A 17,706-nucleotide genomic window follows, 5' to 3' on the forward strand; every position below is an offset into this window, starting at 1 on the left:
GTTCTAAGAATATTTAAGATGAATCAATGGAAAAGAAACATGAAATGTCCTGAAATATTACAACTCACACATTGACAAATTTAGAGGTTTTTCCAAATCTGACAAAAATTCTAAAAAATTATATGACAATTACCAGTAACTTGCTGTGAGGCTGAAAGAAATTATCTGAATATTTTTAAATCAAATTTTTATCCATCACATGGAAGGACTGAATTATCTTTCTGGTCTATAGAAAATGATATTACAGGAGCATTGTCTTATGAAAAGAACAAAAAATGTGCACTTAAAAGGTGAGAAAAAAGTATTATAAAGGTATGTCAGGAAGGTAATTAATAAAAATATGGTATTTTTCTTAATTTTTCTGCTATTTTTGGTATTTGTCAGTTTTTTACATTTGTAATTTGTTGTAGGTTTTTTGTTTGTTTGTTTTGTTTTCTTTTTCAGAATAAGAGAATTACTTTCCTAATTACAACCTTGCTCGTCAACACTGTGGAAGAGGTAGGCAGGTAGTTGGCACCTAATAGTCAGCCAGCTAACTTTATAACCTTTAATATATATATTTTTTTCTGGTCATACATGACAGTAAAATCTAGAATCAATTGGAAAGCATATAGAAGAAAAAGACTCTGGGCTTCCCTGGTGGCGCAGTGGTTGGGAGTCCGCCTGCCGATGCTGGGGACACAGGTTCGTGCCCTGGTCCGCGAAGATCCCACATGCTGCGGAGCGGCTGGGCCCGTGAGCCATGGCTGCTGAGCCTGCGTGTCCGGAGCCTGTGCTCCGCAACGGGAGAGGCCACAACAGTGAGAGAACGGCTTACCGCCCACCCCAGCCCCTGCCGCCACCAAAAAAAAAAAAACCCAAACCTTAAAAAATAAAAAAAATTAAAATATGTTGCTTTAAACAATTTTATAATTCATTCTATTAATGGCCTTTCACTCGATTTTGCTGCACTGTAACATCATGGGTTGGTTTAAACAATTTTTTCAAATCATATTTAAAGGGAGATATGAAAGAGAAAAGGGGTTGTGTTGGGGGAAAAAATGATTTCTGAGAATTCTGAGGCTTTGATCTATGTATTAAATAGTGAAGGGAACCACAGGCTTATCTGCACATCTCGTAAGCCATTCGAGGAAATGTCTGGAGAGTGTGACACTTTCACAGATAACACGGAGTAAACTTGATCATGGTCCCTTTGATGCCACATCTTGTCTTGTTCCTCCTCTGTTTCCTCCCTCTCTGATCCGACAACAGCTGGGAGGCAGGAAGGGGGGTCCAGGGCAGAGCCCCCAGCAGATTAAGTCCTATATTTCAGGGAGGGCAAGCCTGGGAGTGTTGCAAGTCGGGGGTGGAGTGGCCACAGAGTCCATCACCCAGGCAGAGAGAACACAATATTGATTTATGTTTGTTTGGGGTTTTTTTAATTAATTAATTTTATTTATTTTTGGCTGCGTTGTGTCTTCGTTGCTGCGCGCGGGCTTTCTCTAGTTGTGGCGAGCGGGGGCTACTCTTCATTGCGGTGCCTGCAGGCTTCTCACTGCGGTGGCTTCTCCTGCTGTGGAGCGCAGGCTCTAGGCGCGCGGGCTCATTAGTTGTGGCACGTGGGCTTCGTTGCTCCGCGGCATATGGGATCTTCCCGGACCAGGGCTCGAACCCGTGTCCCCTGCATTGGCAGGCGGATTCTTAACCACTGTGCCACCAGGGAAGTCCCTTGATTTATGTTTTTGAACTTTGTTCCTTTTGAGTGTGAAAGACAAATGAAGCGAGGATTCGTTTAAGGAGTATTTCTGGAGAAGCAATCATTTGTTAAATCTGAAAAATTCCTTTAAAAGAGGAATTCTTGGATTGGTCTTATAACAAACGGAAATCGCAGAAAGTATTAAGATTTGCCAGTAAATTACAGGAATTTCTTAGTGCTACATCGTAAGTTTTCGAAACCAGACAAAACAATTGCTTGCAAGCAGCTAATTCCACATAAGTCTCAGAACACATGAGTTTTAACCTCACCTTCCCTCTGGGAGCCTGGAAACCTAGCAACAGTGCAAGTCCCATCCCCCCACCCCACTGCTGGCCCTTTCCTTCGGCTCCTTTTTGTCACCCCATTGAATTCCCAGCTGCCACTGATGTCTCCCGTGACCAATGGCAGATTGCTTGTGGGCAGGGTCTGTGCCTTGGTTTACACGTGTCTAATACCTCTTAGCACACTGAGTATTTGTAGAATAAAAGAAGGAGTGAGAGTGAAAAATGATTTTGAAATGGTTTGGAATGTGATTGGGAAAGATGATAAGGCTCTGGAGCTGGGAGGTGTGGGATGGCACAGAGGTGTCCTACAAGTTGGTCAAATGTTATTACTCTACCCTGTCACTCCCTAATTTCCACACCCTCACAGGATCAGAAGTGGGCAGCAGATGTGACATATGTCAAGTATGACAAATCAGAGAGAATTCATACCCACACTTATTTGAACCTTCTTCCCACCACGTTATTTTCAACAGGGAAGGAAATGAAGCAAGATATGCAGGTCAAAGCCTCCTCTCTTCTTTTTCCCACCTACACTTCTGGTGGAGATGCTCAGGTGTTAAATGCCTCAAAAGAAAAGGAGCTTCAAATTTAGGAACAAAGGAACTCTAACCTGGGAAAAGTCACTGAACCAGCTGGTGCTGCAAAGGGCAGGGATGGGGGGATCCAGGCGCTGTTGAGGTGATGCAGGCAGCAAGAGCCCTGAAGGGCGAGGGTAACCACTGGCTGCTTCAAGGAGGAACTAAACCTCAGAAGAGTCTGAAGGAACCAAAAGAATGAAATGCCCAAGTCTCAGATACTTACGGACTGGTGAAGGGGATTCCCATCCAGGCGACGCCAGGAGCAGAAATGGACAGAAAGCTCCAGTGCCATTGTGGCGGAAGATGTGGGCCACAGAGCCACATATGCAGGCAACAACGGAGGCCTTAAAACCCATGACTAGGTATGAGCTCAAAGGCATGGGAGACAGTCTCTGAAATGAAGCTAGTCAAGGTGATAATACAGTCGGCGTGAGCCTTCAACAGTCACAGGTATCGGCTGGAGCAGTAGACCCAGAGGAGTCAGCTTTTCTTACCTGGCTCTCCCAGGCCACCTAGTAGCTAAAGGAAAGGAGGGCCAGAGGGCAAATATATCTGCTGGCACCAGGGAGTCAGTCTGAGGGGTGTGTATGCCCTCCTCTGCTCTGACATCCTCAGGGCTACAGGGATTAGACTTCAATGGTAGTAGCCAGAAGACTCCAGAGTTCTCATTCAGGTAAGCTTCCCAGTGATTTGCCCTCAGGACTTTAAATCCCCCAGCCACGCACCTACTCCCCACTCCACTCCCCTGCCTCCCGCTAGGAAGACTGTCTTCTAAACTCAATTAATAAAGAATATGAATACCACAGGTCACTAATGCCTGAGATTGTGATATAGGGAAACTGAAAAGTTAGAAATTTGCAATATGAAATCATTCATTCATTCATTCAACTAATATTAGTGGAGAGCCCACGGGGTACAAACAACTTAGGGATACAGCAATGAATTATAGGAGGACTCTTCAACCCTGAAGCTTCAAATGAATATAGTATTAATTTCTCCAAATCCTTTCATATAAAATCTCCACTAACCTATTAGTGGTTCTCTAGAAAGATTTTTTTTTCTTCATTTTTGTACAGAGAGGCTTGATAATAGAATCTGTTTGCAAAACAAATGGTCAGGGAGCAGGGGGCAGGGGGTAACTCCAAAGAAACCAAAACGAACAGCTAAAAACAGTCTTATCTGAAATATACTGAGATAATGGAACTGAAACAGCTGAAAGAGCCTCTGGGGTACAATTCATTTCTTAATTCTCAATGACAGGAAGAAGAGTCATTGAGAATTAAGACAATTCATATTCACTTGCATTTGTGTTATAGTTTTTAAATCATTTAAAAATCAAATCTATTTTCATGCAAGTATTATATGCACATAATTTAAAGAATCAAATCTATAAGGGTTATAACAAAAAATATCAGTCCCTTGGCCCACTTTTCCCACTTAGATTCATCCACAGTTAGCTACTTCCATTCTTTTAGCTGTGTTTTTCTGGCATTTACTGAATAATATCCATCTCCGGCTATCTCTTGAGTCGGCTATTTTAGACACTTCGCACTGACGAAGATTTCACTCTCCAGCGTTCCCACTTCGTGGCTGATATTCAGATGGTCAGAGTTACAACCATATGGGTTGTTTCAGCACTGAAAAATGAACTTCTGTACTGGTTGGTACAGAAGCTTCCTCAGCATCCTATCCCTGTCACCCTGGCTGCTCCAGTTCCCATCCTGGGAAACCCTGGACTTCCCCAGGACCCAGCAGATAAGCGGGCATTCCAGATCCCCTGCTCCAGTGTTTTGACCACTGTCTGTTCTGAATGTCCAGTACTCATGCTGTACTCATTGTTAATTCCTAATCTTCTTGCCCTCCCAATATAACTGTCTTGATTTTTTATTGAGTTCAGATTTGGAGTATACATTATTATGCCTATATAAATATTATTCACTGTGGAGCCAACTATTACTACATTTCTTTTCTTGTGTAACTTTCTGCTTTTATTGTAGTGAATAATTGCCTGATATTTGATTTGTCTCTTTGAACATCTGAATACTATAAAATACCTCTTCTGTAAAATTTTCCACGTTGTCAGTTATATTTTCTCCTCCCAAAAATATCTCTTTTGGAGTCTGACATGTTCATATTCCAACCTGGTCTGACTGGACTCTTCTCGAGATCTGCTGAACAGTGTCCTGTGGACTTGAATTGGCTGCTATCTTGTAGCCTCTCTTTCCTAGATCCCATGGGTTTCTTCTTTGGTTTACCCTTTGTAGTGGTGCACATCCTCTAGAAGTGTCCCCAAACAGGATGCTTTGGAAGTAATTTTTTTCTTTTCTTTTCTTTTTTAAGATTTTCCATGTCTGGGAAAGGCTTTTAGCTAACCTCACACTTAATTGTTTGGCTGGGTATAGAGTCCTAGGTTGCCAATCACTTATACTGAGAATTTCCAGATTGTATTGCTCCAGGGACTTCTAGATTCAGGATTGTTATTTAGTGGTTTGATGCCATTCCAATTCCCTTTTCTTTATGATCTTTTTCCTCTCGCGGAAGCTTTTAGGAACTTCTCTTTATCTAACATTTCTCAGTTATGTGCCTTGGTGGGTGTGAGTTTGTTTTTTGTTTCTTGTCTTTTTTCATTCCTTGTATTGAATACTCAGCTTTCATTCTCTGGAGTCTTGGTATCTGGGAATGTTTCTTGTATTATTCTTATTTCTTCACTCTCTTTTTGAGATATACTTCACGTACCACACAATTCACCCACTTAAACTATACAGTTCAATGGGTTTTATCATTCCAGATGATTCCAAGTCTTATCATTCCAAGTCTTATCATTCCAGAGCAGAATTTCATTTTGCCCATTTTTTTGTACTGAGTTTCACCCTTCTCTCCAGAGCATCTGTACTTCAGTTTTTCAGAAAACAAATTCCTTTGGCAAAGATTAATTACTGACAGTGAGTGGAGGAGATAAGGACACAATCTCATTTTCAGGCTCCTCCATCTCATCTCAGCCTTTTGTGGTGGTGTAGTGTCCTCCATTCTTCCACTGTTCAGAGATTCTGGGGGAAAACTGGATTTCTCTTATCAGTGCATCTCTCTGCAGACACTTAGGATTGATCTTCCTCTGATCTGCTAAATCATTTCTCTTTCCTCCATATACTTTCCTTCTTCATATGCTAAGGTTTGGGGCAACGTATCTCCTGGTTTCATCAAAAGATGAGTGTGTTTCTCTTTCTTTTGCTATTTTGGGATAAATGCTACAAAAGGAGGAAAATGGATTCAATGGATTTCCACTTCCTTTTCCCTCATTTTCTGAAATTAATGGCTCCTCATCACCAATTCTAAGAAGTACAAAATTCTTAAGAGCTGATCCTGCTTCTTTCTTCGGGTTCACCTGTAGCAAGCCTCTTTAAACAAGACCCACATAGAGACACTTACCTGATGGTCCTCCAGTACACAACGCTCCGTCACAACCACCTGCTTTGTTAAATTCTCTCAGGCTGCCAGGAATCTTCCTCCCTGATTATTCGCCTAAAATATTCAAGACTGTTCAAATGTCACCTCCTCCACAAAGACTTCCATGACTTCTCACCAAAGTTCCCTCCACACACATTTATATAGCAGTTGCTGCACTGCACGATCATTGTTCACATGCTTGTTCTCCTCACTAGAATATGAGATTCTTGAAGACAAGTTTTATCCTATGGGTGTTTTCACTTCCTTTGTCAAACCAAGTAATAATAATGCTTATGGAATGCTTACTATGTATACTACGCACCAAGTACTAGTCTAAGGACTTTATATTATGAACTCATTTCCTTCCCATAATAACACTATAAGGTGGGTTTTATCATCACACCCATGTTACATATGAGAACACTGCAGTGCAGAGAGGTTAAGCAACTTGTCCAATTCTATCTAATAACAGGAGAGCAGAAATCTGAATGCAGATGATCTGGCTGAGAGACTATGCTCTGAACCTCTCTGACTTTTGAACTGAGTAGTGACTAACCGGAATCTGCTGAATGGATTAATGAATGAATGAAGGTGTGTAGGGAAAAAGCAAGGCTTTCAATAGAAGTCAAACAAGCTCATTCTTAGAGATAGCTACATTCTGAAGCAAATTAAAAGTCTGATGTCATTGGCTTTGTTCTCTATGCAGCCCAAGCCATAAAGACCCAGAGAAAGAGGTCTAGGAAAAGATTTCTCTTATCTAGTGTTATGGACTAAATGTTTGCCTCCCCTCAAAATCCATAGGTTGAAGCCCTAACCCTGCCCCCACCCTGCCCCCAGTGTGGCTGTATTTGGAGTTGGGGCCTCTAAGGAAGTAACTAAGGTCAAATGAGGTTATATGGGTGCAACCATGATCTAATAAGATTAACGTCCTTATAAGAAAAGACACCAACATCCCCCAACCCCCAATGCATGCACGATGGAAGAGAAACCTCACCAGAAACCGAATTTGCCTTGATCATGGACTTCAAGCCTCCAGAACTGTGAGACATTAAATTTCTGTTGTTTAGGCCACCCAGTCTGTGGTATTTTGTTATAGCAACTCAAACCAACTAATACAGTTTCTAATGTCTGAAGTTTGGAAAACACAGATATTCCTTCAGTGTTTTCAGAAACCAGCTGCTTTAACAGTGTTCTCTCTCCAGTGGAACTGGATTTAAACTTCCCGTGTTGTGTTTTTTTGTTTGTTTGGCTTTGGTTTTTGTTGAAAGGAAATTTTAAGACTCCATCCAATCCAGCCTTCTTTTTACCATAGGTAGGTCAATATTTGATTTTCTATTCCTTCCTTCAACATTCCCTGCAACTATAAACTTTCTGGACTTTTATCACCTTAGCTTAGCTTAGTTCTTGGTCTATGCAGAAACTCAATTTCTCTTCTTAAAAATGTATATTATCAATATTATTACTGATATCAGCCATCTTTATCTTAGTTAATAATGCTAATATATTTTCTTTCCTAATGGTATTTCATTTGTAACTCTGCTATAACTGTGGAGTGAAAGTTGGGGCTCTCTGAAAGATTTCAAGTTTCAGGGACTTCCCTGGCAGTCCAGTGGTTAAGACTTTGTGCTTCTAATGCAGGGGGTGTGGGTTCGATTCCCACCCCTCCCAAAAAAAAGTTTCAGCTGCCTGTCTGAGCACTTTAAAAACAACAAAACTTTTTTTTAATTACAAAAATTTCCAGACCCAGGAGTAGAAAGATTAGAGCCTCACACAGATCCAACATTATCAAGATTTTTGTCACACTTGCTTAATCTATTCCTTTTCCTTTTTTTTCTTTGCTGACATATTTCAGAACAAATCTAAGACATCAAGTCATTAAACTCTATGTATCTCAATATGAATCTCTTAAAAAAGGGAGACATTTTCTTATGTAAACACATTGTAATTATCTAATCTAGGAGAATTAACAATAATTCTTTTGTCTGCATGCTTCTGAAGTGAAACTACTCATACAGAATTCTGTACTATGAAAAAGTTAGCACTGCATTTGTATAGCAATATTCTGTAGACTCAAAACAGTTTTAAAGTGAAATTTAGTATGTTCTGAAATGCAAGGTGCTGATCTACCATCTAACTAAAGCTGAGCTCAAGAAGGCCTGAGACAACTCTTAAAAACACACAGGGGCTTCCCTGGTGGCTCAGAATCTGCCTGCCAATGCAGGGGACATGGGTTTGAGCCCTGGTCGGGGAAGATCCCACATACCGTGGAGCAACTAAGCCTGTGCGGCACAACTACTGAGCCTGCGCCCTACAGCCTGCGACCCACAACTACTGAAGCCCGCGAGCCACAACTACTGAAGCCCACATGCCTAGAGCCTGTGCTCCACAAGAGAAGCCACCACAATGAGAAGCCCGCGCACCACAACGAAGAGTAGCCCTCACTCGCCGCAACTAGAGAAAGCCTGCACGCAGCAACGAAGACCCAATGCAGCCAAAAATAAATAAGTTAATTAAAAAAAAATACACAGTATAAGGTTGAAGTCTTTGTACATTATTTTAATAAAAAACATACTGCTGTGTACGAATATACAGATCTCAAGTTTTAACATTCAAATACAGAATGCGATGAAGTAGCTTTGTAAGTTTTCTTCACTGAGACAGATTTTCTGTCACATTTAGACTTTTATGATTATTAAGACATAATGAACAAGAGAAGTACGGATTTTCCAGCCTCATGATTAGTAAATTCCTCTGCAAAGGAATGAAGGTATTCAGTCATTAATAGGGAAACAGTTGGCAAATTAGATGACACTGCCTACAATGTATTAATGTAAGAGACACAGTAAGAAATAAGAAACTGCAGTTAATGTTAGAAGTATAGGCAATATAGCTTTCTCAGACTTCTACCAATGATTATATACTTGATATATAAACATTCTTAAATGTAAAATAGTTCAGTATGATTGCATCTATATTTGTTCCACAATGACAATTTGTTTAATGTATTAATCTGATATATATTTTTGACCTGGAGTCATTTACAAAGAAATAATGAGAAATCCTGAAAAGAAACTTATTAGTTCCAAGTCAAATTATGTTTAAAAGTTAAGAGATCTATGGAAAACAAAAGTGTGGGTAAGAAACATTGGCTACATGCCAATTTTTATTTCTAACAGAAATTTTTACACATAATAATCATCTTCACAAAATAATCATCTTCTTTACCTTACAAAACAAAACCAAAAAATCCTAAAATTAATCCCACAAATCCAAATTAGCGGAACTTAGAGTAACAAAGTCAGAGCCAGTCTTGTCACCTGCACGCTAATTTGATAAATCAAACTGCTTTGCAGGGGTGGGGGAGGACTGCATCTGCTCCTGTGCAGAACTGATGATGACTTTCAGTCCTTAAATAATGACAACTGTCACACAGCTCTTTTTTAAAAAGAAATATGTATATCCAGGAAACCCAATGGAATATGTTACTTCTGAAATTCCATAAAAGCTATAAGGCAGCCAAGTGTTGATGGTATTCAAGGACAGTAAAAGTTTGCACTCTTAATGACCATTGACAGGCTTTGTGCCAATATTCAAACAATACGCTTTTCACTGACTATCAATGCAAAGGTGAGGAAAGAAATACAATATTACATCATACCCCAGCACAGAGCTACTATATTTGTGTAAAAGAATCACTACTTATCTGTTGTTTTAAATGAAGTCCCGTCCAGGCATTAAGCTGGAATCTAAATGTTGATAGTGCCTAATCTCAACTCCCAAGACAAAAAGAGTTTAGGTGTCAAGACTGATCCTCTTTGGCCGCAGTGGATACCATTTTCTCTGGGGGCAGTCTTTAGTTCGCTTTCTTCTCAGTACCAAGTCAGTGTCTTTCCTAGCAGAACTCTCTGCTGGTGTGGTTTCTATTTGTGCTATAAAGCTCTCAGGTTTAACATCTGGTTTCCTACAACAACCGGAAAACACTTCTTGGTGGACTCTCTGCAGCTGGATAACAGGCTGCATCTTTAAAACTTGGGAAAATCCATCTCCTTGTTCAATTAATGCAGGCAAGGACTTAAAAAACAAACAACAGTAATACTTAACATTAATCTCAGGTTGAAATGCAAACACACAGAGATAGACACAACACTTGAGTATTTTAACTCTTCAGATCAAGGCTTTTTCTAAAACCTAATTTTTTAGGTCATAGATATTCAACTTTACCTTAAAATACCAGTTTTAGCTGAGGAATTTTAACAAAAAGCTAAAACTAAAAAGATATGTTCTGTTCCTATAATGCCTGGTAGTAAAATAAAACTCTGGCAAAACAGGAGGTAACAGAATTTCAGAGTTTAAAATTTAATGTCTGAAATTCCATATTTTACGATAGTAAGTATTTTAGAAATCTTAATTATCAAGAGCAGGGATCAGCACATTTTTTCTGTAAAGGGCCATACAGTAAACATTTTAGGCTCTGAGGGCCCTTACATCCCTGTCGCAATTATTCAACTTTCCTGTTGTAATGTAAAGAAGCCATAGACAATAAGTAAACGAATGTACATGGCTGTGTTCCAAAATAGTTTTATTTACAAAAACAGGTGGCAGGCTGGATTTTACCCTGTCCCACCACAGTTTGTCAACTCCTGATTAAGAACATGTTATGAGGGCTTTCCTGGTGGCGCAGTGGTTGAGAGTCCGCCTGCCGATGCAGGGGACACGGGTTCGTGCCCCGGGCCGGGAAGATCCCACATGCCACGGAGCGGCTGGGCCCGTGAGCCATGGCCGCTGGGCCTGCGCGTCCGGAGCCTGTGCTCCGCAACGGGAGAGGCCACAACAGTGAGAGGCCCGCATACCGCAAAAAAAAAAAACAAAAAAACATGTTATGAGAGAAGTGAGAAGTGTGAGTACCAGAAAATCATGGCATCAGTACAAACCACAAAAGAGTGTTACAGAAGATGATCAAAACAGAGGAGATTCTGAAGGAGTTTTAAAATAATTTTCCTGTACTAGAAATCTAAATATTTTCTGTTTGGGCAAAATAAATGTCAATAATATAAACAATTTATGATAATAATATTAAACTCCAAGTTGGATATACAGTTGATGGAAGAAATTTTCACATATTGAGGTATGGGGAAATCACTCTGGCTTATACATGATTTAGGCTGAACTTTATGCTAACTGAAACAGCCTGTCTTGTGGCCTGTCAAACATACATTGTACATCTGCTTTCATCATTAAAGAAAAGAATTTGTTCATCATCCACTTACATAAAGGGTTAAGCTGCAACCCACTGCAGCCACCCAAGACAGTGAGCCCTCAGGGGAATTCAGGCATTCTGTGCTTTGGATGTATAGGCTTCTAGATAGTTAAGATGCATATTTAAGGATGAATTTCAACGACCCCAGATTCTTACATCTTCCCATACACAGAAAAAATCCTAAATTCATTAACTTGAGATGTCTGTTCTTTGTGGTTAGCGGTAATCTTTTACCAAGCTGTAACCTTGACCACATTTTTTCCAGCCAAAAAAATTCATATATCTTCTCTCCTCCCCTACCCCTTCGGAGCAGTCCCAGCAGAGCTACTGAGAAGCTGTTTCCTGGGCTATAGTCCTCAGTTTGGCTCTAATAAAACTCTTCTTCTATTCTTATTGTATATTGTTTATTGATTATTTGCATCAACACAGAATAATATAGTGGCTGAGAGTATAGGCTCTGGAGCTAAACATCTAGGGTTTAAATCCTGGCACAATTACTTATTTGGGCAATCTACTTAGCCCCTCTGTGCCTTGCTTTCCTTATCTGTAAAACAGTAGCAGTACCTATCTCAGAGGGTTAGTGTAAGGATTAAATGAGGAAATATTATACATGTAAAGCAGTTAGATGGTGCCTAATCCAGACTAAATGCTGGCTAAATGTTAACTGGTATTATCATCCAAAATTGTGTGATGGATTGCTAACTCTCAGAACTCAAAAATATAACCAACCTTTAAAGAAGCCAGGTATAATACTGGCACATAGTAGGTGTCTAATAAATGGTAATTATTCTGAATGTTACCGTCAATTAATAATTCATTAAAGATCTATTTAAAAGACTACTGAGAATTCCTGTTACAACAGACTAAAACACCTAAGAATGCTAAAAGCAAACACTTAGCCACACATGTTATTCACTTATAATTTAGTATGTAGCTTTTACCTTCATGGCTTCACTGATCTCCTTAGCTATTTTTTCTCCTCTGCATTTCAAATTTTCCATACGAGGGGCTGCAAAGAAACCGTCAAACAGTATTTTAGGCTTTTTATCTAATACGAAGTCATAAAAGACATGCAGATGCTATCTGGACGACAGTCTGTTAGAATTATTCACCTTGGCTCAATCTTTCTTAGAATACTTTGTAATCTATTTAAAACAAGTGTCCTATTAAGTTTATCCAGATAAATAAAAAGACCGTGAAAATATTAGAATAGCAGAGAAAAACTTATGGTTATAAGTATAAAATGATAGACAGGGATGTGCCTGGTGGCACAGTGGTTAAGAATGTGCCTGGCACGGGTTTGAACCCTGGTCTGGGAAGATCCCACATGCCGTGGAGCAACTGAGCCCGTGCGCTACAACTACTGAGGCTGCGCTCTAGAGCCCACGAGCCACAACTACTGAACTCGGGCTCGAACCCATGTCCCCTGCATTGGCAGGCAGATTCTTAACCACTGCGTCACCAGGGAAGCCCCACTCAATGCTTTTCTGATTCCTAATACATTTTCTTTTCTTCCAATCTGTGTTACAAATGTTCATGCCTACTTCATAACAGAACTGCATATTTAATGATACCTCTGTATAAAAATCCTAACAAAACTCCAAGTGAAACTGGAGATAAGAAAAATCATTCCATTATGAAATCATCTACAAATTAGTTTTTTTTGGGTTTTTTTGTTTGTTTTTTTGTGGTACGTGGGCCTCTCACTGTTGTGGCCTCTCCCGTTGCGGAGCACAGGCTCCGGACGTGCAGGCCCAGCGGCCATGGCCCACGGGCCCAGCCGCTCCGCGGCATGTGGGATCTTCACGGACCAGGGCACGAACCCGTGTCCCCTGCATCGGCAGGCGGACTCTCAACCACTGCGCCACCAGGGAAGCCCCTACAAATTAGTTTTTAGAAGAGTAGTTCTCACTAGAAATTTCTTAAAGTCTAAGCAAGTATATAACTATGTTAGGAAGGCCACAGTTTTACTGACTTCAACAGATTGGCAAATAAGCCAAGCAAAGAATTTCTTTCATAGCTGCTCTTTTTCTTTTCTGACTTTTCTTGGCTCAAAAAAGTGAGAACACATTTAGAATAAAGAAAATGAATAGCAAAGGCAACTGAGAGATGCCGGAGAGGGTGTGGAGAAAAGGGAACCCTCTTGCACTGTTGGTGGGAATGTAAATTGATTACAGCCACTATGGAGAACAGTATGGAGGTTCCTTAAAAAACTAAAAATAGAACTACCATATGACCCAGCAATCCCACTCCTAGGCATAAACCCTGAGAAAACCATAATTCAAAAAGACACATGCACCCCAATGTTCATAGCAGCACTACTGATAATAGCCAGGTCACGGAAGCAACCTAAATGTCCATCGAAAGATGAATGGATAAAGAAGATGCAGTACACATATACAATGGAATGTTACTCAGCCTTAAAAAGGAACGAAATTGGGTCATTTGTAGAGAAGTGGATGGACCTAGAGGCTGTCATACAGAGTGAAGTAAGTCAGAAAGAGAAAAACAAATATCTTTTATTAACGCATATATGTGCAATCTGGTATAGATGATCTTATTTGCAAAGCAGAAACAGAGACACAGATGTAGAGAACAAACATGGTTATCAAGGGGGAAGGGGCAGGGTGGGATGAACTGGGAGATTGGGACTGACATACACTATTGATACTATGTATAAAATAGATAACTAATGAGAACCTACTGTATAGCACAGGGAACTCTACTCAATGCTCTGTGGTGACCTAAATGGGAAGGAAATCCAAAAAAGAGGGAATACATGTATATGTATAGCTGATTCACTTTGCTGTACAGTAAAAACACAACATTGTAAAGGAACTATACTCCAATAAAAATTAATTAAAAAAAAAAAAGGAACTGAGAGAATGGGGCCTTAAAGGAGAAAGGCAAAGGCAAAGGCAACATCATAGCCTCAGAAAAAGGGTTCTTGACCTTTTTTAGTTCCCAGAGATTTCTTTGGCAATTTGGAGAAGCCTATGGACCCCTTCTCAGAATATTTTTTAATGTATTTATTTTTTAAATTGAGGTATAATGTACATACAGTTAAATGCAGAACTTAAGTTTAGCATTCAACCACCTTTGACAAATGTACACCAAAGACATGGGACATTTCCATCACTCCAGAAAGTTTTCTTGTGCCCCTTTCCCAATCTTCTATACAAGAAGCAACCACTCATCTGATTTCTATCATTATACGTCAGTTTTGCTTACTCTAGAATTTCAGAACAATGTTTTAAAATATAATTTAAAAATATAATTAATTAAAAATTGTAATAGGTAATACAGGTGCTTCTTTATAATGATTTAAACAAAAAGATCGAGCGGCAGGTCTAATTACCATAATAAGAAAATAATGAGTATAAACAATATTGCGAGGTGTCTGCAACAACGGAAACTGAAAATATCTGTGGCTTCCAGTAGCAAAAAAAAAAAATTTACAGGTACTGCTAATACTACCACCATTACCTGCATTCAAAATTGAAGGAAATGCTAAATTTCAGTTTGAGGTTAATAAGAATAACACTGTAATTTTTTCCTCTCCAAGTTCACAGCCTCCTATATTCTCAGGACCCTTGCCTTAAAATAGTATGCTGATTTAATTTCAATTCTTTTACGATTTGGGGAGATTCCCCCAAGAGCACTCAGGCAATTATTAAATTTTCCCCTGGGTATGGCAAATAAATGATCCAACCTTCAGTACTCTTGTAGCAATCTGGCTTCCAGCCAGGCCCACATTCTCTCCTCATCAAACTTGCACACCTGTGTGGAGCTGCCCATTCTTCTAACATTTATTATGTACTTTCCATGGACAAATACCAGTAGTTAGGTATTCAGAGTAAGGAAAAATGGTCTCTGCCCCTCAAGGAACTTTCAGTTTAAAAGAGACACATGGAGGGCTTCCCTGGTGGCACAGTGGTTGGGGGTCCGCCTGCCGATGCAGGGGGCGCAGGTTCGTGCCCCAGTCCGGGAGGATCCCGCGTGCCGTGGAGCGGCTGGGCCCGTGAGACACAGCCAATGGGCCTGGGCGTCTGAAGCCTGTGCTCCGCAGCGGGAGGTGCCAGAACAGTGAGGGACCCACGTGCCGCAAAAAAAAAAAAATAATAATTCCCTACATTAAAACATGAGAAAGTGTAAGATTAAATCCAACAGAAAACATATCTCCTACTTTGAAATTCCACCATAATTCAAATTACATTCAGTATATACATCCACTCAAAAAGAATTCAGAGATCACACTGTTGAAAGGCAGTGGGCAATAGAGAATGGATAAGACAAAAACAGAAATATGAGAAACTACAGAGAAGATATGTGGTTGACCTTTGTGGATAGATTCAGAGTAAGAGTAAAGAAAAGCAATCTAAAACTCGAATTAAAAATTTAATATTCACATAATTTCTTATCACTGTACAAAAATAGTTTCTAATATTTAATGTGGCAATAATAGGAAGTATTTAAAAATCATTTTTATAATAAAAAATGAGATTCCTATACTTCGTGTGCTTCTATTAATTCAGTAACATTTGGTTCTATTAAAAGGACTCTCAAATCTTCTATTACATATTTCCCATTAGCTTTGTTCTACACACAACGCTCTAAGTAATTCATCATCTTTTGAAAAAAGGGAGTATGAAAGTTGTAACTGGATCTAAAACATTTCATAATTAGACTGATAAAATGTAACTGGTTGCAAAGAGTTGTTTCTTTTTAGTTCAATTTACCTTTCCTGCACATGTAAACTAACAGAGATAGAAAGAATATTTGAAGAAATATGATGATGATAGCAGAGGGCGGAACACTCCCAAACTCGTTCTACGAGGCCACCATCACCCTGATACCAAAACCAGACAAAGATGTCACAAAGAAAGAAAACTACAGGCTAATATCACTGATGAACATAGATGCAAAACTCCTCAACAAAATACTAGCAAACAGAATCCAACAGCACATTAAAAGGATCATACACCATGATCAAGTGGGGTTTAACCCAGGAATGCAAGGATTTTTCAATATACGCAAATCAATCAATGTGATACACCATATTAACAAATTGAAAGATAAAAACTATATGATCACCTCAAAAGATGCAGAGAAAGCTTTTGACAAAATTCAACACCCATTTATGATAAAAACCCTCCAGAAAGTAGGCATAGAGGGAACTTGCCTCAACATAATAAAGGCCATATATGACAAACCCACCACCAACATAGTTCCCAATGGTGAAAAACTGAAACCATGTCCTCTAAGATCAGAAACAAGACAAGGCTGTCCACTCTCACCACTATTATTCAACATAGTTTTGGAAGTTTTAGCCACAGCAATCAGAGAAGAAAAAGAAACAACAGGAATCCAAATTGGAAAAGAAGAAGTAAAGCTGTCAGTGTTTGCAGATGACATGATACTATACATAGAAAATCCTAAAGATGCTACCAGAAAATTACTAGAGCTAATCAATGAATTTGGTAAAGTAGCAGGACACAAAATTAATGCACAGAAATCTCTTGCATTCCTATACACTAATGATGAAAAATGTGAAAGAGAAATTAAGGAAACACTCCCATTTACCATTGCAACAAAAAGAATAAAATACCTAGGAATAAACCTACCTAATGAGACAAAAGACCTGTATGCAGAAAACTATAAGACACTGATGAAAGAAATTAAACATGATACAAATAGATGGAGAGATATACCATGTTCTTGGATTGGAAGAATCAACATTGTGAAAATGACTATACTACCCAAAGCAATCTACAGATTCAATGCAATCCCTATCAAACTGCCACTGGCATTTTTCACAGAACTAGAACAAAAAATTTCAGAATTTGTATGGAAACACAAAAGACCCCAAATAGCCAAAGCAATCTTGAGGGAAAAAAACAGAGTTGGAGGAATCAAGCTACCTGACTTCGAACTATACTACAAAACTACAGTAATCAAGACAGTATGGTACTGGCACAAAAACAGAAATATAGATCAATGGAACAGGATAGAAAGCCCAGAGATAAACCCACACACATATGGTCACCTTATCTTTTATAAAGGAGGCAAGAATATAGAGTGGAGAAAAGACAGCCTCTTCAATAAGTGGTGCTGGGACAACTGGACGTGTACATGTAAAAGAATGAAATTAGAACACTCCCTAACACCATACACAAAAATAAACTCAAAATGGATTAAAGACCTAAATGTAAGGCCAGACACTATCAAACTCTTAGAGCAAAACATAGGCAGAACACTCTATGACATAAATCACAGCAAGATCCTTTTTGACCCACCTCCTAGAGGAATGGAAATAAAAACAAAAATAAACAAATGGGACCTAATGGAACCTAAAAGCTTTTGCACAGCAAAGGAAACCATAAATAAGACAAAAAGACAACCCTCAGA

The 17,706-nt window shown here is 39.4% G+C and overlaps 1 protein-coding gene across 1 annotated transcript in view; it reads right to left on the reverse strand.

Annotated features, from left to right (window-relative positions):
* Positions 1–8,571: 8,571 nt before the first annotated feature.
* The window catches only part of NSL1 (NSL1 component of MIS12 kinetochore complex), a 38,016-nt gene continuing 28,881 nt past the window's right edge, over positions 8,572–17,706 (reverse strand). The window contains exons 5-6 of the mRNA XM_027082943.1: positions 12,240–12,307; positions 8,572–10,112 (exon numbers count right to left, since the gene is read on the reverse strand). Coding sequence (XP_026938744.1) covers positions 9,834–10,112; positions 12,240–12,307 — 347 coding nt within the window. The 3' untranslated portion in view covers positions 8,572–9,833. The remainder of the gene's footprint in view (positions 10,113–12,239; positions 12,308–17,706) is intronic.

This window comes from Aethalodelphis obliquidens, unplaced genomic scaffold (genome assembly GCF_003676395.1).
Source record: "Aethalodelphis obliquidens isolate GAN/ISIS:26980383/991018 unplaced genomic scaffold, ASM367639v1 scaffold48, whole genome shotgun sequence".
In the NCBI taxonomy this organism is placed as follows: Eukaryota; Metazoa; Chordata; class Mammalia; order Artiodactyla; family Delphinidae; genus Aethalodelphis; species Aethalodelphis obliquidens.